Source organism: Thalassophryne amazonica, chromosome 1 (assembly GCF_902500255.1).
Source record: "Thalassophryne amazonica chromosome 1, fThaAma1.1, whole genome shotgun sequence".
NCBI lineage: Eukaryota > Metazoa > Chordata > Actinopteri > Batrachoidiformes > Batrachoididae > Thalassophryne > Thalassophryne amazonica.
The window spans coordinates 122352348-122373262 of NC_047103.1; the positions used below are offsets into that span (position 1 = coordinate 122352348).

Genomic DNA, 20915 nt, shown 5'->3' on the forward strand with positions numbered 1-20915 from the left:
TTTCGTGCAAGTGTCAAGCGAGCGGTGTTGGATGTTTGTGTGTGTGACCTGGAATTTGGCCGACACCTGCCGTGAGAGGGATTGAATGGCTTCTCACAGGGCACGCTCTGTCTTTCAGCCACTGGTGTGCACAAATAGTTATAGAGACAGGTGTACGAGCCGTTGGAGGCAGCACTGAATTTTCACGAATGGCATGCAATTCCTCCTTCATGCGCTAGTCAGCTTCAATTGTGTTATGTGTGAAGGGGCCCTTAACGTTGTAATTCTCAAACCTTGTAAAATCAAGTTAAAACTGAGGGTTATCTTCCACAGTACTGTATATCATCTTCAGTTATGGTTTGAGCTGCCACTTGATAAACCATCAAAAGAAATCAGTTTACACTTGAGAAAAATAATTGTTAATGCTCACAAAGCAGGAGGGTATACCAAGTTATCGCAGTGTTTCCAAGTGTCAAGAAGTGGAATGAGAAGAATCATCAAGGAAGTCAAAGAGAGCCACACAGTACAGAACAAAACTGACAGAGTTAAGAAGCGAAATAGTTCAAAGACCCTGGAAACAAATCTAGTGAGAGATGTGTCTAAAGACCCCAGAACAACTGCCAAGACACTCACAAATGACTTAACCAAGTCGTAGTCTCAAAAAGGAGGATCACTAGATCTTTGGGCAGGAAAGGACTCTTAGGTTATAAACCAAAAAAAAACTCCACTTCTGCAGAAGAGACACCTTCAATCCAGACTGAAGTATGCTCAGGACAACCTGGAGAAAGATTACACATACTGGAAGCATGTCCTTTGATCAGATGAGAAGAAAGTAGAGTTCTTTGGTCACAGAGACATTGCTTAGGGCCCCTTCACACATAGTGTGAAGTTTGAACGAAGTGCACACTTAGTGCATATGATGCAGGAACCGTGGAATCGTGTGGAAACCATGTGAAATCATCCCTGCCTCAAACGCCTCATACACCTGTTGCTACAACAATTTGTGCACACCAGCGGCTGAATGGCAGACTATGCGCTGTACGAACCCTCGCATCCTCTCATGGCAGGTGAAGGTCAACCTCCAGGTGACACAGAGGAATTTGTCATGGCACTTAGAAAATGTGTGGCCACTCGCACTGTTGGCATGACAAGAGACTGCAGATTATCTACTGCCATATTGCTGTGAAATTCGTCTCAGTTCCCCACGACTGTGGAGTTGCTGAGATGTGGCGTGCCGTCGCCCCCCCTGCCAACACATGCATGGGTGTTGTTCAAGCCCCACTTTGGTATTTCTAGCTTATACATCCAGTTTAATCTACTCCGAAAAGGAGTAGGGGGAAGTAAAATTTATATATTCTCACTCCCTTTTTCAACCACTTTAATCACTTCAACTTAAAGGACACAATCCGAATGCTACCGAACAATTTACATTTGCAATATAGCAACATATAACGCACAAAACACATCTTTCTTCATCAGACACATATCTAGAGAACATCATTTCTTTATATTGATATTTAAACTGATTAATATTTGGACATCACTTGAGTTCCTCCTTCAGGTTATTCAAATGGAGACACAGAAACCTTTCCTGGTTGTCCGAGTGCCAGAAATTTTAAAATGATACCATCTCTTTAACGTTATCATTTCAGTTTCTAAATCAGATAATAATTGTTGCAAATTTTGTCCTGAACAAAACAAGTTTGTGTCATCTGCAAAGTGAACTGCTGTAAACAAATCCAAAACTTTGCATAAATCATTGATGTGCAAAATAAATAATTTTGGTCCCAATACAGAACCCTGGGGAAGCCCAAAAATGATGTCCAGATATGAACAGTAGTCCTGGAGTTTAACAAACTGCTTCCAATTTTGTAAATAACTTTTCATCCAGTTTAGAGCCACCCCTCTGATCACAGTTTTATTTGTTGCGAAATAATTTTGTTTCTGTGTGCAAAGTAAAATAATGTAAATATCCAAAATAAAACTAGAATGTTTGGAAAAGGTGTGTTGAAAATACCTTGCACTGTTAAAATATCACTTGAGAAAAATTGAAGATAATGTTAAATTTCATAGGGGGCTAATAAATTTGTCCTCATCTGTATATTGGACTTACATCTGCATGTGAAGTATCTCGTCAATTCAGTTTATTTATATCAAGCCAAATCGCAACATGTCTCACCCCAAGGCGCTTCACACGGGGAACGTCTAACCTCATCAACCCACATGAGCAAGCACATAGACCCTCGGCTTGAGGAAAAAATCTCAAGCAGACCAGACTCAGAGGGTTGACCTACTGCTTAGGCCAGTGGTTTTCAAACTGTGGGGCATGCTCCCCCTTAGGGGGCACCAGAAGTCTTTGGGGGGGGGGGGGTGCAAAAAATAACTGTAAACACTGTTAACCAACAAAAAAAGAAGGGGGAAAAAAGGAAAACAAAAACATTGTTAGCTAACATCCCAGGAGCAAAATGGATAATTTTTTAGGGCGTAAATCCACCAGTGAGAAGAAAGAGTTAAGGAGCAACCAAAAAAAGAAGAAAGTAGAGGACAATCTTCATTTGCTCCTCTCCGCAGTACATCCCCACACCAGCCGCCTGTGCACGTCAAAGACCCAGACTCATTGTTCAGCCTAAACAAGAGGTGATACTAGATGAGAGACTACATATGTATAAAAGTTTAATTAATATATTTATGTTAAAATGTGTTTGTTATGTCAAAGAAAACACACAGAGATGTTTAAAGTAGACCTGCATTGAAATAAATGTAGTCAGATCTCAGAAAGAAATAGCTGATATGTATTTATAAGACCCTTATGAATGCAGTAAAGTAAATCTGCAAGCCCAAATTTGTAATTCAGCAGAGAAATCCTCGTTTAAAAATGACAAATTTGCAGCAAAAATATGGCCCTCTGCGAAAACTGTTTGTACATCCGGGACAATGACGTGACGTAAGGGAGAAGACAGAGCGCTAGCGCCTTCAGTCCGATCCCGCGCGTTGAGTGAATGTAATACTAGCTATTTCTCAATTGAAATTGATTTTATCTGTTACTAATGTTACTGTTATACACATCCTGGTTTCAACATCCAAAAGTAAGCTGCAATGAATGCGAGATACAGCTCTGCATGCTCAGATCAGTGGACAACGTTCTTCCCCGACCCTTACTGCACCAGCCCGCTCGCTAGCGCAGCATGCGAGCGTGGTAACCCCGACCCCAGCCTGCCCTGTGAGAAAATATTGGCTTGCATGGAGTGCCTCATCCGTTCACTTATACTGCAACTGCATTTATTATGCAGATCCTACTTACATTGCAAAAAGTCCCGAAAATATCATTTTTATGCAGTCCACAAACATTCAGTCTTAGAGCAAGATAATATAAAACTCACCAATAATTGTTTTTTACAGGGAAATATGATGGAATATAGATCTAGTCTAAAGGCAAAACAATCATAAACAACCTCAAAACGGCAGTAGGCTAAAGACAGTAGATTTTCAATGCGACACCACTCAATCAAATGGGTGCATGAAAAAAATCCCCCAAAATAATTTTCAGGCAAAAATAAAAGAAATGTATACTCACCAAACGTACCGCAAGACAATATGAAGTTGATCCTTCCGTATAAGACAATAAAAAGGTGCTTTTGTAAGAGATGCAAACTGACGTATGATCCACATCGTAAATCCACAAATTACAGTTGGCGCGCACAATGCATGCTGGGATAGTGTCTTCTCTCTTGCGTCTCGGCAACGTCCCGGATGTGATGACAGTTTTGCGGAGGGCCAAATTTTAGCTGTAAATTTGTCATTTTTAAACGAAGATTTCTCCGTTGAATGACAGATCTGGGCTTGCAGATTTACTTTACTACATTCAGAAGGATCTTATGTGTAAATACTAGGTCTATTAGATAAGAAACCGACACTTTTTTTTTAACTATATGGATTTGAATGACGTGCAATTACACCAATCATGCTTAAACCCTCGTGCGCATGCGTGAGTTTTTTCATGCGTGTCGGTGACGTCATTTCCCTGTGGGCAGGCCTTGAGTGAGATGTGGTCCAGCCCTCTCGGCTGAATTCCTTTGTTTCACACGTTGCTCGGGACGGCGCGCGTTGCTTTATCAAAATTTTTTCTGGACCTGTGAGGAATATCCGAGTGGACACTATTCGAGAAATTAAGCTGGTTTTCGGTGAAAAGTTTAACGGCTGATGAGAGATTATGGGGTGTTTCTGTCGCTGTAAGGACTTCCCACGGAGCGGGACGTCGCGCAGCGCTTCCAGGCGCCGTCGTTGGCCTGTTTCGACCTGAAAACATTCTAATTTAAGGCTTAATTCACCCAGGATGTCATGAGAGAACAGAGAAGATTCAGAAGAGGCCGACATGAGGACCTTATGCGGACATTCCACTGTTTAAGGACATTTTGTAATGAAAGACGTGCGCGCAAATTCGCCGAGTCATTTCCGTGACGACTCGGCGAATCTGTGTGCGCCGCGACAGGAAAAACACCTCTGTGTTGAAAACCATTTGTAAAATTCAGGCGGCTTTTGATGGCTTTCAACAAGTGAGTAACTGAGAAATTGTTTAACAGCTTGGGCATGTTCCAACTTTCCGGTTAAGGTTTCCAACGGAGGTGTTTTTCCTGTCACGACCCCCCGCGGTCGGGTCCGGCCCGACATGCGACTCTGCCCGCACGTTCTTTCATTACAAAATGTCCGTTAACAATGGAATGTCCGAATAAACTCCTCATGCCGACTTCTTCTGAAAGTTCTCTGTTCTCTGACGACTTACTGGGTCAACAGAGCCTGAAATGTGGACGTTTTCAACTTGAAATGGCGAGACGCTGCCACCTCGAAGCGCAGATCGCTGTCAGGCACCGTGGGCCATCCTTACGGTGACACTACCAGACCAAAATCTCTCATCAGCCGTTAAAATATTTACCGAAAACCAGCTGAATTTATCGAATGGTGTCCACTCAGTTGTGCCTTACAGTTTTGAAAAAAGTTTGATCAAACAAAGCAGCAGTCTCTGAGCCATTCCTAAACAATGAAAAAATCGACAAGAGGGTGGGCCACTCCTCACTCAAAGACTGTCCACAGGTGAATGACGTAACCGACAGGCGTGAAAAAACTCTTGCATGCCCACGAGGGTTCAAGCATGTCTGATGTAATCACATGTGATTCAAATCCATATGGTTTTTGAAAAAATAATAAGGTTGGATACTTTTCTAATAGACCTCGTATAAGTCATTTTTTTGGTCCAAAGATCTGACTGCATTTATTTCAATGCAGGTCTACTTGAAATGTTAAAAAACAATGTTTAAAATATGACAAAACATAAAAATAGAAGAATAGAAAGTTTTTAAAAACATGTTTAAAATGTTTGAAAAGGTTGTAAAATGTGTAAAAGCATAGACAGATCCTTAAAACACATAAATATATTTAAAAAAAATGTGGTAAGAAGTGTAAAAGAATAAAGAGAAACACACGAAGATGTTGGAATTGTGTGTATGTGTGTCGTGGGGGGGCTATTCATTTGTTCTCACCTTCCCACACTTTGATAACCCCTGGCTTAGGCCATTCTAGCATGCCATCCAGTAACAGAGATCAAATAAAAAAACAAAGAGTCATCAAACATACAAACCAAAAGCAAGTTCACAATCAAGTACAAAGTGGACTTGCAGGTTGTTGGAAAAGTCCCAGTCATTGTCCATTTGTCCAAGAGTTATGGGTAAATATGTATTTGGGCCTTTCAGCCAGTGGTCCAGCAGGTGGTGTCAAACCTGGGTGTCACCTGTAGCTGCAGCACCTCAGACAGAGAGAAAGAGAGCAGAATGAATCAGCCAGGAACTAACAGGAACTAAAGCATTAATTCCCAGCAGTAAACCAACAGAGAAGCACAGAGGTTACAAATGTGGTCATTGGCAGCGAGCCCTTTGCTTCATTAAAGAGACCCAGAATTAAAATATAATGAGGCTGAGACCTGCTCACAATTAAGAAGGAGAGGAAAAAATGATTTGATACAACACATGTACAGTTTTCATACGAAAGAGAAAAGAAATGAGTCTTTAATCTGGGCTTGAATGAATCCAGCGAGTCAGACTGTTTTATCTCAGCAGCCAGATTGTTCCACAGAACAGATGCATGACAAAGGAAGGCTCTGTGGCCCGCTGTCTTCTTTTTAACCTTAAATGCACACAATAACCATGCATCTTGAGAATGCAGAACCCGGACTGGTACATAAGATTTAATTAGGTAGTCTATTAAGGCTGTCCATAAACGATTTTGAATGTTAATAGCAAAACAGTAAAATCTGACCTTGCAGGGACAGGATGGGCCAGAATTGGGGTAATATGATCAGACTTTCTGCTCCTAGTCAAAGTTCTATCAGCAGCAATTTGGTCTAGTTATAGACCTCTAATGCTAGACTGAGGTAAACCAGAAAATAGGACATTGCAGTAATCCAATCTAGAAGAGACAAAGACATGGATCAGAGTCTCTGCATCAGTCATAGACAGGATAGGATGAATCTTTGCAATATTACTGAGGTGGAAGAAAGCAGTCCTAGTCATATGTCTAATGTGTAGGTCAAAGGACAGGGTGGGATCAAAGATCATCCCAAGAGTTCATTTTTCACAACATATAGCACATGAGTTTAAGGTTAATGTTAGCTGGTCAAACTGATACCTGTGTCTTGCAAGACCAATGGCGATCATCTCGGTCTTGTCAGGATTTAAAAGGATTTAAAAGTAAGGTGCTTGACATCCAGTTTTTCACTGAAGCTGGAAATCGTCTAAAGTCTTAGTGTATACGAGATTACCCCCAGCTATTTGCATGTACAACTGTCATCAGCGTACCAATGAAAGTAATCCCAAAACATTACAGTATCTGCCCAAGGAGTGTTATATAGAGGGGGGAAAGCAGGGGCCCTAAAACGGACCATTATGGAATCGCGTACTTCATAGGAATAAGATTTTATGTAACATTATTGAACAGAACACTCTGAGAGCAACTGGTTGAATAAGACTTCAACCAAGCAAGGACATTAGCACCAATCCCAAAGAACTTCTCAAGCATATGCAGTAGTATACAATGATCCACTATTTCAAATGCAGTGCTGAGTTCTACCAATAGCAGCACCGTAATGGTGTCTGAGTCCATTGCAAGCAGAAGGTCATTCACGACTTTAGTAAGAACTGTTTCCATGGAGTGGTGTATTCTAAATCCAGACTGCAATGGCTCAAAGAGGTTATTCTCAGTATGATGGTCCACAAGCTGCTGTGAAATCACTTTTTCAAGGATTTTGGCGCCAAAGCATAGGTTCCATATCAGTCTATATTTTTTCAGTAGGCCACAGTACAGTCTTTTCTTGGTGATTTTACACACTCAAGCATGACATGTATGTCACATCAGACATGTACAGCACAAGCCTCAGTCATGCAAGTGCATTTTCACTGGGTTGTGCTTTTGTGTTGTACTGCTGCTCAATCTTTCCCATTATTTGTCTTTGATAATGACTTTTATTCTACACACTGTATCTTCTATGACTGTTTGTTGTGCATGATTTTGACATGTATGTGTATGTGTATGTGTGTGTGTGTGTGTGTGTGTGTGTGTGTGTGTGTGTGTGTGTGTGTGTGTGTGTGTGTGTGTGCGCCAGTATCTTGTCAAAATGACTATCGACAGATAATTTTTCTGTCTATTTTATCACACGTCTGGGACGTTTCTGGGATGCTTCGCTCATGTTAACTGTGTTCAGGATTTAATGTGCTAACAGATTCCTGAATGAAAATCAACACGCAACGCAACCACAACGTACATGTGACGCTTGCAGTGTATTTCAGGTTTTAGGCTGTAAGAACTCATGAGCTAGTCAGCATTGTCTTCCCCATTGCATAAGCCAGTAATGTCTCAAATGATGAAATCCACTTACCAACAAAATAATAGGCTGAGGAAGCAAAATGACTCCAAAGTAGTATTAGACATGAATGTTCACCCTCGATTTTAAACTTGGTCAAGATATCATTATATCAACTTATCTCAAGTTTCATGATGATATTTGTCATGGTTCATGAACTAACATAGTGGTATCATTGGTCACACAGATTCTGATAAACTGTTGCAAAATACTTACTGCGACACCATGTATGGTAATTCTACTCAAATATATGGGTTCTTTCAAAGCAACTCTGTCTTAAAAATCAACATAAAGATTTCTATGAACACTAGAGTTGACCATTTTTATTTAAAATTATAAAAATGTTACAAAATGTATTTTTGCTGTTGTTTGTTTTTTGGCAGGGTAGACAACAACAACATCTCATCAAAAGTGACAATGAATAATTAGTTGTTAGTAAGCAGTGCAAAGAAATAGTAAATTTTCAGATAATGGAAAAGTATTACTTGCATATTACTGTATTACTGTATTACTGTAGTTTTGTCTTGAGATCTCAAGTAGAACTTTTGTGCTCTGCATGCTGCATTGGTTGACACAGATCTTTACCACTCTAGATATGCTGGTGATGCTTTACTTTTTCTGGCCGATGAGGGGCTTGTTTTGTAAGACAGCCTCTTGTCGGCTGTTGATTTGAAATCACTAAGTGGACGGCAGTGCAGGGGATGAGAGCTAGGCTAAGGCAAGCAGGTAACTGTGTAATTGGTTGTTTTAAAGAGTTTCTTCACATTTAATTAGGTAATCATGTACACATATACATCTGTAGAGACCCTCTCCATGCTAAGAGGACAGTTAATGACATTTCTGCCAGTTCAGTAGTGACAAGAAGTAGTTTACTGAGTGTGTTTTAATTTGCTTTTGTCTGTGGCAGTGTTTGTGTTCTAAATCAATAATGTATTGAATAATTTTGTTTTTGTTCCAAGTGAAAAGAAACCCCCCTAAAGCATTGAAAAATAGACCTCAGGTTTTAAAAGCCAACCTTCCCCTTTAAAGGGAACTCCAGATGGCAATATGATCTATTGCCAGAACACACTCATGACTAAGTGACTACATATAACCTTTTTGTACCATGTGTCCTACATTGCGTAAATACTTTGTTCTTGGACACCTCCAAAGGCACTTGCACTATGCACTTCAGATGGTCAGCCATAGATCATGGATATAGGGCCCACTAAGTCAAATCAAATCAAATCAATTTTATTTATATAGCGCCAAATCACAACAAACAGTTGCCCCAAGGTGCTTTATATTGTAAGGCAAAAGCCATACAATAATTACAGAACCCCCCCCCCCCCCATGACCCCCTATGAGCAAGCACTTGGCGACAGTGGGAAGGAAAAACTCCCTTTTAACAGGAGGAAACCTCCAGCAGAACCAGGCTCAGGGAGGAGCAGTCTTCTGCTGGGACTGGTTGGGGCTGAGTGGAGAAAATCGGGAAAAGACATGCAGTGGAAGAGAGCAGAGATCAATCTCCAATGATTAAAAGCAGAGTGGTGCATACAGAGCAAAAAGGGGTGAATAAAAAGAAACACTGGGTGCATCATGGGAAACCCCCCAGCATTCTAAGTCTATAGCAGCATAACTAAGGGATGGTTCAGGGTCACCTGATCCAGCCCTAACTATAAGCTTTTTCAAAAAGGAAAGTTTTAAGCTTAATCTTAAAAGTAGAGAGGGTGTCTGTCTCCCTGATCTGAATTGGGAGCTGGTTCCACAGGAGAGGAGCCTGAAGCTGAAGGCTCTGCCTCCCATTCTACTCTTACAAACCCTAGGAACTACAAGTAAGCCTGCAGTCTGAGAGCGAAGCGCTCTATTGGGGTGATATGGTACTATGAGGTCCCTAAGATAAGATGGGACCTGATTATTCAAAACCTTATAAGTAAGAAGAAGAATTTTAAATTCTATTCTGGAATTAACAGGGAGCCAATGAAGAGAAGCCAATATGGGTGAAATATGCTCTCTCCTTCTATTCCACGTCAGTACTCTAGCTGCAGCATTTTGAATTAACTGAAGGCTTTTCACGGAACTTTTAGGACAACCTGATGATGATGCATTACAGTAGTCCAGCCTAGAGGAAATAAATGTATGAATTAGTTTTTCAGCATCACTCTGAGACAAGACCTTTCTAATTTTAGAGATATTGCGCAAATGCAAAAAAGCAGTCCTACATATTTGCTTACTATGCGCATTGAAGGACATGTCCTGATCAAAAATGACTCCAAGATTTCTCACAGTATTACTGGAGGTCAGGGTAATGCCATCCAGAGTAAGGATCTGGTTAGACACCATGTTTCTAAGATTTGTTGGGCCAAGTACAATAACTTCAGTTTTATTTGAATTTAAAAGCAGGAAATTAGAGGTCATCCATGTCTTTATGTCTGAAAGACACTCCTGCAGTTTAACTAATTGGTGTGTGTCCTCTCTCTACTGGACTTACTGGCCCATTGGACAGTAAGTCCAATGGGCCAGTAAGTCCAGAGAGAGTAAGTCCAATGGGCCAGGCTGGGGGATCATGTGTAAGGTGCCAGATTGAATTGTCATTGGAGGACAATCAGGAGAAGCACAACATTGTAACACAGGACACACAAGACACTGTAGCAGAATCTGTAAGTTGCATATTTACTTATTTTCTTGTGGATTACTGAATATGTCATCATGGAGCATCACAGAACAATTCATCCTGCTGTGTGATTAATTTATTTCACTCTTACTTTGTTGGTTAAGTTCAACTTGTGTGTGCAGTTTTTCTCGGCTGGAGGAGCTGCCGTCAGAGCAATGGAGCCACGCCACAGTGAGGAACGCCCTCAAAGAACTACTCAAGGAGACCAACCAGAGCGCACTGGCCAAGGAATGTCCTCTCTCACAGGTAAAGACTCGCCCATACCACAGTTATGTTTTCAACGTAAAAATAAGACATTGGCACATGGCTCATGATGTTGAGTTGGTTGTTTATTCAAAGGTTGTTGGTTCAACCTGGCTACTCCTCTCTGTACATTTAAGTACTTTGGAGTAAGAATCTCAGCACCCAATTACAGCTCAGCTCAACTCTCAGTACCTGTGCTTTGGAATAGGCTTTAAATAGTGAGTGCATGGCATGTCAGTCTTAAAATGAGGTATTGCCAGCTGCAGGGTGAAAACTATTGCTATTGAAATGCAGCAAATTCCAATTAAACCATAGTCACCAAAATCTAGACCTGGAACTGTGCATACAAACACGTCTACTCAATTCATGGAATTCACCTACTTGCACTTGGAAATGTGTGTAATTATGCTCACACATCTGACCACGTGCATGCACAGCATCAAACCTTGTGGTAGAACAGCGGTACTGCAACCCTCATTGCTGTCAAACCCTACAAAAGACACCTGTATTAACTAAACAGCAGCTTTTGGCTTCAACCGCAACAACAAACAGCTGGAGCGCCACCTGCTGCTACAAGTGATGAAGCAAATAGCTTCCCTGCTGCAATTTTCTACTAAAGTGAGCCTGTGTTATTTTGACTGCTTAAATTTCATTAGGAGAGATTTTGTCTTCAGAAAGACAGCTCTGAGCTGATTCTGAGACAACTGAAAGGATAAATAATTGTCTACTTCTTCTGTTGATTTAAAAGTTTTATGCAAGTTGTTGTGAGCTTCTTAAAGCTTGTCAAAATTATGTCCATAAGTGTGTGATGTCTCGATTAAAAAAACATCACGAGTTAGTGGCCAGAACTAATGGTGGACTTGTCATTGCCACCTAGTGTTGCCACTTGATACATTTATTTTTGTCATCCCACTGCTGTGGCCACACACAAACACCTCAATCTCCATTTCACAAAGATTGACTTTCTTCACTGTCTTGGCCATTATTCTGGAGATTAAAACAAGCAGCATGTGTTTTTTAACTAGATGTTATAATGCCTTGTATGGTTCATTTTTCAGTGCACATAGCCTTGAATGCACACAAGCATGGTGCGTTAGAACATGTAGGTTTTATCAACAGCTGATACTTTCTGATGTACGTATTGAGCCTGTTTGATAAATACAATTTTTTTGCACTTACACACAAACTAAATTGTGTTTATATGACAGAACTTTTAGAACCTTTTCGAAAAATAGTCGGATAAATGAGGGCCGTGGTCTAAAGTAAAGAAAGAATTTTCCTATGTTCACCTCAGCTTTCAAATATGGGAGCCTGAACCCCCATAGGGGGTTGTCAAAGATCACATGGGGGATTGTAAGTTTTGTGTGCTTGTAGGCTGCTCGAATTAGAAGTTGCAAGACAGTTAGCGTGGAAGCACTCATCACATCTGCCTAGCTCAGATGGTAGGCCACGTCGGAAGGATGCCAGATGAAAGACTGGCCAAAAGCAGACTTTATGGTGAGCTTGCCTCTGGCAGGCAAAGAAGAGAGGTCAGAAGCTCCACCTAAGGGACGTTCTGACACATGGAAGAACATCGACTGGTCTGTGGGAAGACCAAGCAGAGATCTATATGGCGCAGTGTCAATCAAGTCAATCACTGCAACTGAGAACAAGAGCCTACATGACTACACATTCTGGCTCAGTTTTCATTTTTCTGTGCAACTCACCCCAATATATTAAAACTTTGATCACAGACAAACTGGGGAGAGCTGACAAGTGCCATTTGGTATGCTTGTATATTTTGGGTCAAGGATGAATGTTGCCAAAATGGAACATTGATAGGACTAATATTTTTGGAGAAACTACGGATATTAACTAACAACAATGAGCCATCGATGTTCATAATTACATTCTGGACTCACACGTCATTCCAGCAGAGGGTGGTAAATCATCTATATATTACAGTAAGTTCAATCTAAGTGCATAATGTAATTGTAAATATGTTAAAAATACATGGATGACACAAGAAAGTGTAAACATTTATTTCTATTGTGGCCCATTGAAAAAAATCAAATGACAAATAGAAGTAATAATAAAACAAAATAATAGTAATACGGATAATAATAATAATAATAATAATAATAATAGTGTGTAAATGATAGCAAGAACCTAAACAGTTTATAAATGCATTAAGACAGTAAATTAACATTAAAAAGTATTCAATTTACATGAAACAAATTGGTCTAAGGTTCTAAAAACATTCTGGACTTGCATTCCATTCAAACTCATTAAGGAAACTGCCTAATTTATTACCACCCTTGAAAAATGTCAGCTACCTATTTTATAAACACTACTCAATCTAGAGCCCATGGATCCCCATGGATAAAGGCATAATAACTCACTGGATAACTAAAGGTAATTAAAAGATCATTGTTTTTCTTAGGATGAGCAAAAGACAAATGGGAGGAACTGATAATTAAAGTTAAAGGTTAAGTAAATAATTTCAGTATTATTTAATTTGTATATTAGCACTATTCGCGCAAATTAGCATACACCAGCAACTTGTTAAGATTATTGCTTAGTGTGACTCGGTTTCTGATGATGGTCAGGATTTTTAATTCCCACAAACCAACGCCACTCATTATGAAAACTACTGCCTGTCTGTAAAAAATATGCTGCCCAGTCACACTTTTTTTCATGATACCATCATGAAATGAGTCACATTTTCATGACATGGTCAAGTTTAGATCACTACTTTTAACCTTAGCCACCCTAACCATAACCATTATTCTAACCCTAACTACAACCCTAACCATACCTCCCCCCCTGCCCATGGACGGCCCACATTACCCAAATTTCATGATACTATCAAGAAAAAATTTGTGATACCTTTACAGAAAGTAACACATTTTGTGATGGTATCTCAAGCAAATAGATTAAATCACTTTCATCTTTTCGTGATGTCATCATAAACTGGCATGAGATCGGGTTGAAAATATGCATGATAAACTTTCAAACCAAATTTACCCTATTTGTTTTAGGTTGTTTGTAATGCAGAGGTGGGGGGGGGGGGGGGTTTCCTGGTTCATTTGTCCTGCCAAGATCACACAGCTCTAAGATAAATAGCAAAGTGGAGTTCAATATGCCTAAAATGCTTTTCAGGGCTGTGAAATGAAAATTGTAAAATCCGAGGAAAATTCGCAGGGGGTCTGGGGGGTGTAGCTCCCCAGGACTCAGGGTCTAGGGCTTTGTGGGGCCCCAGAAACCAAATTAAATTTTCATCTACTGATACATTTTCAACATCTCCTGGAAGAACAAATCTCAAAATTAGTGCATATTTAAAAGATCCTAGATTCAACCTTTCATTTGAACCATCAATGATCATGTTGAAATAACAGAATACGATGTGGAAGTAGGACCTGATATGATTTTCCTTTTAATTGTAAACCAAATTATGCATTAACTCAGAACAATTAAACTACATGAAATTCATGAAGACTGAAAAGACTGTTAAACCATGTCAAAAACCACAGCTAAAGATTGTAGAATATTTTAAAAATCAGAGTAAAATATCAATAACATACCTTATAGTAAAAAAGCCACACCTTCTGTGTAATTCCTGTAATCCACTCAAAGCCACAGTGTGTTTTTCCCATGAAAAAAGTCTACATTAATAAAAACAAACTTACATTGTTGTGTAAATTCATGTAGCCTACATTCATTCAAAGCCACAATGTCTTTTTTTTCAGTGAAAGAAAGTCTAGATTAATGAAAGAACAAAAGGCACATAATCTTTTTCTGAAATTCTGTTTGAAACAGCACATTCTTACCAGTTCGCTTTCCCTTTTATCTTTCAGGTGTGTTCATGAAGCCAGCAATAACGCCACAGATTCTTGTCCTTATCACACTTTTTTCAAACCGTCTTTCTTTGCCATACTTCGCTCTGTCTGATGTCGCTCCGTGACACAGACATGCTGCAAAATTCTCTCTTTTAAAAACTGAAAGTTCTAAAAGTGTGCGATGTCCACGTGCTACGTTAGAGATGTCCACGTGCTAAGTTTAGCTAAGCTTCGCACAGTGTCACCGCAGCAACCAACCAGTACCCGCTTTACGACAACTGTCGTAACAGCCAGGGTAGGCTTTGAGTGGCATTTTTCCTCCGCGAATCTCTGCACATCAAGGAAACTGATATGTATCTGTAACACACAGATCAGTGTCCGAGGACTATAAAACTTGCATGATGTCGTAAAAAAGAAGCCTTTGTGCTAAGCATTTTAAAAACTCAGTAACAATCACGATTAAAGGTACAATGGTCCCTCGTTTATCGGGAGTTACGTTCTAAAAATAGCCCGCGATAGGCGAAATCCGCAAAGTGGCCAGCGTTATTTTTCACAGTATTATAGACATTTTAAAGCTGTAAAACCCCTCACTACACACTTTATACACTTTTCTCAATCAGGCATGAACATTTTCTCACTTTTCTCTCGTGTGTAAACACTCTCAAAGTTCAAACCTGAGTAGACAAATAAGATGAACCTGTTTTCAGGCTCTAACATTTGTTTGAGAAATAAAAATAGAACATTTTCCTTAAAAGGTTTTTTTTTTTTAAGTGTCAGTATATCTGTTACAACAAAACACATTTAATTTTCATTGTCCTGAATTTTTTACATGATTAGGAATTGTTAATAAACATAAATGTATTGTAGTGCCCTGAGCTGCATTAGTTCCCATCATGTAATGGGGCAGTGTTCTGTTTGCAATCATCAGCACGTATTATTAGTTGATAGTGTGTACTTTGTGTCACTGTGTGAGCAGTATGTGTGATCATGGGTTTTGCACACATAACAGAGAACTTGTGTGGCCACAACAGCCTCCTGATGTGTTCAAATGTGTGTGGTAACTTTGAATTTTTAACACAAGAACTGTTCCTGCAATTTTCAAAACAGAATCATTGCTAATCAGAAGGCTGTTGTGGCTCAGCAATGCCCCTCTTCTTCCTGTGTCACCACAAGATGGAGAAAATGTAACGCTCATTTGACAGTGAGGGAGGTGGAAGAATTAACCTTTTTTCAATGCTGCTTCACACAGAATGCAAATGTAAGACAGCGTTCGCAACTTGTTTTTTTATGTTTTGAAGTTCAACCTGAACAAAATCAGTACCAAGATAAACGTAAACAACCTTGACAGTCACAAAGGTCCTAATCTCTGTTCAGTCTGCATTTCCAGCAATTTCTCAGAGTTTGGAAGATGTTGTAGAAAGTGTTCAACTATAATTACTGGACGAATCAGCAAGTAGAAGTAATCTGTGTGCCTACCTCCAGGGGAGTGACATATCAGACATATTCCAAAAGGCTGCAACAACGATCTGCCCTTTTTGTTATATTCTGTGCTCTCAGAAAGAACTCATAGATATGTCTGCAGTCATTTGCAGAGGATCACTGTTTTCAGTGCAGGATGGCTGATCTCTCTCTTTTTTCCCAGCTTGTCGTGTGTGTGTGTGTGTGTGTCTCCAAGGAAACATCTGGTTTGGACCAAACGATGCAATGAGTGAGGTCTAGTCAAGGACAAAATAATTTAATTTGAGAAAAATTGATTAAACGTCAGCGTCACAGGGCCGAGGTCAAAATTTGGACCCAATTCTTATACAGTATGGGGAATATTTTTAAAATTACTTTTTCTAGGAATTTGTAAAGCTACACCAGTGGTTAATATTAAACATAGTGGTACCTTTCTACTTTGACCTTGGGTGACTCTGAAATGTCAAACTCAAGGTTACAACAGTTGAATTCAGACAATTTGGAACCCATATCTATTAAAGATGGTTAAAGGGTTGAAGCGTATCTTTATATATCACTGAATTACAAAGAATTAATTTGTATGAATCAGTGACAAACATGTAAGAGATATGTTTTGCACATTCTGAGCACAACTTGGTTTTTGTCCCAGTGTACAAGACAGTCCAACTAATTATTAAAGATCAAAATTAAAGACCAAATGACTATGGCTGTGGAAAATCTTTTGGAATCCATCACAATCAAAAAGGTATGGAAAAAGGCAAAATAGAATTATTAGCTGCATATATAGAGCTCTGGGCTCTAAAATTGAAGAGTTTCAAAATTGGACAGAGAAGTTGTTTTCACAGATGGTTAATAAGCGAGTATTTGTCTGCAGAGATATACACATTGATCTCTTAAACCCGTATCAGCATAAAGTAACTGAGGATTTCATTAATACTATGTACAGTCTAAATCTATATCCAAAAATTACTCGGCCTTCAAGAATAACTTCACATTCAGCTACTCTCATTGATAATATATTTACAAATGATTTCAATACCAAAACACTAAGCGGCTTATTAATTAATGACGTTAGTGACCATTTACCAATTTTTATAGTAACTGATTTGAAGTGTAATAAAAAATGTACTGAGGAAATACAATATTGCAAGCGTCTGCAATCTGAAGAAGCTATCACTGCCTTAAAAAATGATTTACTTTTACAGGATTGGAATCCCATTTGCAAAAAGCAAGAATTTAGCATATTCCGAATTTGAAAACATATTTCTCAATATATACAACAAAAATTGTCCAATTATACAGTATAATAAAAATAATAACTATGAAGCTAACCCATGGATAACAAAAGGTCTTCAATTTTTTGCTAATGTTGGGCCAGATCTGGCAGCTGAAATCCCACATAGTCCATGGGAAAATCAGCAATTAATCACCAGAAATCCGCACACAATGTTTCTCAGCCCAGTAGATGAAAGGGAAATTATTAACATAAAGTCAAAGACAAAGTGTACTTTAATGTCAAAAATCTATGTAACAGGGTTAGCATAGAAAATTGAAATTGCGTTTGACCAGTCTCCAATGTGCAGTTAAACTAAACATATAGATAAGACATTGACAATAAACACACACACACAATGTGCAGTAAAAACTAACATACTGATACATGAATTTACATTTCGCTCTCTGACACATTTCACTCACAACCTCACACACACACATGTGCAGTAAAAAAGACTAACATACTGATACAGACATGTAAAATAAATAGACACACACACACAAAATCACACAGCAGCAGAAGTACAATCAGTGGACATACAGGTTACGTGCAGTAGTGTAGATGTAGTATGTAAGGTGCGAAGAGTAAAGTGCAAGTGACATGGTAAAATGAAGTGTTCATGGAATGTTCTTCAGTGTCTTTGAAATGTTCATGTAGTTTTCTTCAGTGTGTTGATGAGTCTGATGGCTTGTGGAAAGAAGCTGTTTCCCAGTCTGCTTGTGCGGCACCGCATGCTGCGGTAGCGCTTCCCTGATGGTAGTAGGGAGAACAGTTTGTGTGCTGGGTGAGTGGGGTCTTTGATGATGTTCATTGCTCTCTTGGAACAGTGTGAAGAGTACAGGTCCTGAATGGCTGGTAGGGGTGATCTGATGATCTTTTCTGCAGTCCTCACCACCCTCTGTAGTGCCTTCTTGTCTGCAGCTAAACAGCTGCCGTGCCAGACAGAGAGGCTGCTGGTCGGGATGCTCTCAATGGCACCCCTGTAGAAGGTGAGTGCAGATGTGGGGAGGTCAGCTCTTCTCATCCTCCACAGGAAGTGGAGTCGTGTCTGTGCTTTTTTGACCAGGGAGGTGGTGTTTGTGGTCCATGTGAGGTCATCTGTGATGTGCACTCCAAGGAACTTTGTGCTTTTCACAGACTCCACAGCACTGCCATTGATGATGAGTGGGATGTGTGTTGGTTGTTCTTTTCTGAAGTCCACAGTTATTTCTTTTGTTTTGTTGACGTTGAGTAGCAGGTTGTTCCTCTCACAGCAGTTGATGAGTTGGTGTACCTCCTCTCTGTGTGTTGAGTCGTCGTCGTCTCTGATGAGGCCCACCACTGTTGTGTCATGGCGAATTTGATGATGTAATTCATTGCAAATCTGGCACAGCAATCATGGGTCAACAGTGTGAACAGCAGAGGAGATAGCACACATCCTTGCGGCACCCCGGTGTTTATGATGGTGGTTGCTGAGGAGTTGTTGCTGACTCTGTCTGCGGTCTGTTTGTGAGGAAGTCCAGCAGCCAGTTGCACAGTGAAGTGTTGATGCCTATTGCACTCAGCTTGTCTACCAGATGTTGGGGGATGACAGTGTTGAATGCGGAACTGAAGTCGAGAAACAGCATCCGTGCGTGACTGTTTTTGGTTTCCAGATGAGCCAGGCAGAGGTGGAGTGCTGTTGCTATGGCGTCATCAGTGGAGCGCTTGGGGCGGTAGGCAAATTGATATGGGTCCAGAGTAGTGGGGAGGGTGGATGTTATGTAAGCCTTTACCAGTCTTTCAAAGCACTTCATCATGATGGGAGTGAGTGCTATGGGTCTGTAATCATTTAGTGATGATGCTGGTGACTTCTTTGGTAGTGGTACAATGGTGGTAGCTTTGAAGCTTGCTGGTATGGTGGCTTCGTTCAGAGAGATGTTGTAAATGCCTGTGAAGACGTCGGTGAGTGAGTCTGCACAGTCTCTGAGGACACGCCCAGGTATGTTGTCTAGCCCTGCAGCTTTTCTGGGGTTCACCTTGAGTAGGGTCATCCTCACATCCACTGGGTCCAGTTGAAGTGTTATGTTGTCTGGTCTGATGGGGGCTTTTGTAGTTGTTGTGTTTTTTTCTTCAAACCGGCTGAAGAAGGTGTTAAGTGAGTTGAGGAAGTCTGTGTTGTCCTCACACGGTGGGGGGGGGGGGCTGGCTTGTATTCTGTGACTGACTGGATGCCTTGCCACAGACGTCTTGGGTCTTTTGTGTTTGTGAAGTGGGAGTTGATTTTCTGTCCATAGGTATGCTTGGCTACTCTCACGCCCCGGTGCAGGTCGGCCCTGGCTGACTTGAGGGCCTCCTTGTCCCCAGACCTGAAAGCAGTGTTGCGTGCTCTCAGCAGCTCACGTACCTCCCTGGTGAACCAGGGTTTTTCGTTTGCTCTTACTGTAATGTCCTTGGTGACGGTTACATCTTCCATGCATTTTGTTATGTATCCAATTACTGAGTCTGTGTATTCGGTGAGGTTAACGTGCTGGTTGGTGGTGGCCGCCTCCCTGAAAACAGACCAGTCTGTGCTTTCAAAACAGTCCTGTAGAGCTGCTGTGGCTCCCTCTGGCCAGGCCCTGATCTGCTTCACAACTGGTTTGCTCCTTGTCAACAGAGTAGAGAAGCTTGAATCTTCGACTGGATCTTCGACTGGACTGGACTTGATGCGAGGACGTTTCGCTTCAAATCGCAGAATAAAGTGGGGGATAAAGTGTGTCTCAGACCCCCTCCCTGGTTAAGGCTGGGTTTCAAACGTTTCACAAAGAATGCCTCCTTGACCCCTCTCTCAAACCATTTCTTCTCTCTGGCTAATATTTTAACTTCCTTGTCCTCAAACATGTGGTTAGTGTCTTTAAGGTGGAGATGAACCGCAGACTGAGGTCCACTGGCGCCCTCTCTGCGGTGCTGGTATAGCCTTTTGTGTAAAGGTTGCTTCGTTTCACCTATGTAGTGTTTGTTACAGTTTTCCTGACATCTGATAGAATACACTACATTGCTCTGTTTGTAACTAGGGATCATGTCCTTAGGGTGAACTAATTTCTGTCTCAAGGTGTTAACCGGTTTAAAGTAAACTGGGATTTTGTGCTGTCTGAAGATCCTCTGTAGTTTTTTCCCCTACTCATGCTAAATAAGGGAGAGACACTCCTCTTCTTCTTGTCTCCGTCTCCTGTCTATCTGGTGTCTTTGTTCTCTGCTACTTCTGCACTTTGTCCAGGGACCATCATGGGTACCCACATACTGTGAAGGCTTTCCGGACATGTTGTTGTTCTTTAGCCCTTCCCTCTGCAGTTGTGGGCACCTGTAGGGCTCTGTGTTGAAGCATCCTGATCACCCCGAGCTTGTGTTCAAGGGGGTGGTTTGAGCCAAAGAGCAGATTTGTGTGAGTTGGTTTTCTGTAAACCCCTGTCTGGAGCTGCCTGTTCTCTCTAATCATAACATCACAGTCCAAGAAGGCTAAATGGTTGTTTCTGGCATCCTCACATGTGAACTTGATATTGGCGCCCACCGAGTTGATGTGTTCTCTTCTTAGCCAGAGAGAAGAAATGGTTTGAGAGAGGGGTCAAGGAGGCATTCTTTGTG

General features: G+C 40.7%; 1 protein-coding gene across 1 annotated transcript in view; it reads left to right on the forward strand.

The window, feature by feature from the left end:
• Positions 1-20915, forward strand: part of LOC117513731 (DNA-binding protein SATB2-like) — a 163995-nt gene that overhangs the window by 77188 nt on the left and 65892 nt on the right. The window contains exon 5 of the mRNA XM_034173970.1: positions 10661-10784. Within this exon, the coding sequence (XP_034029861.1) occupies positions 10661-10784 (124 nt within the window). The remainder of the gene's footprint in view (positions 1-10660; positions 10785-20915) is intronic.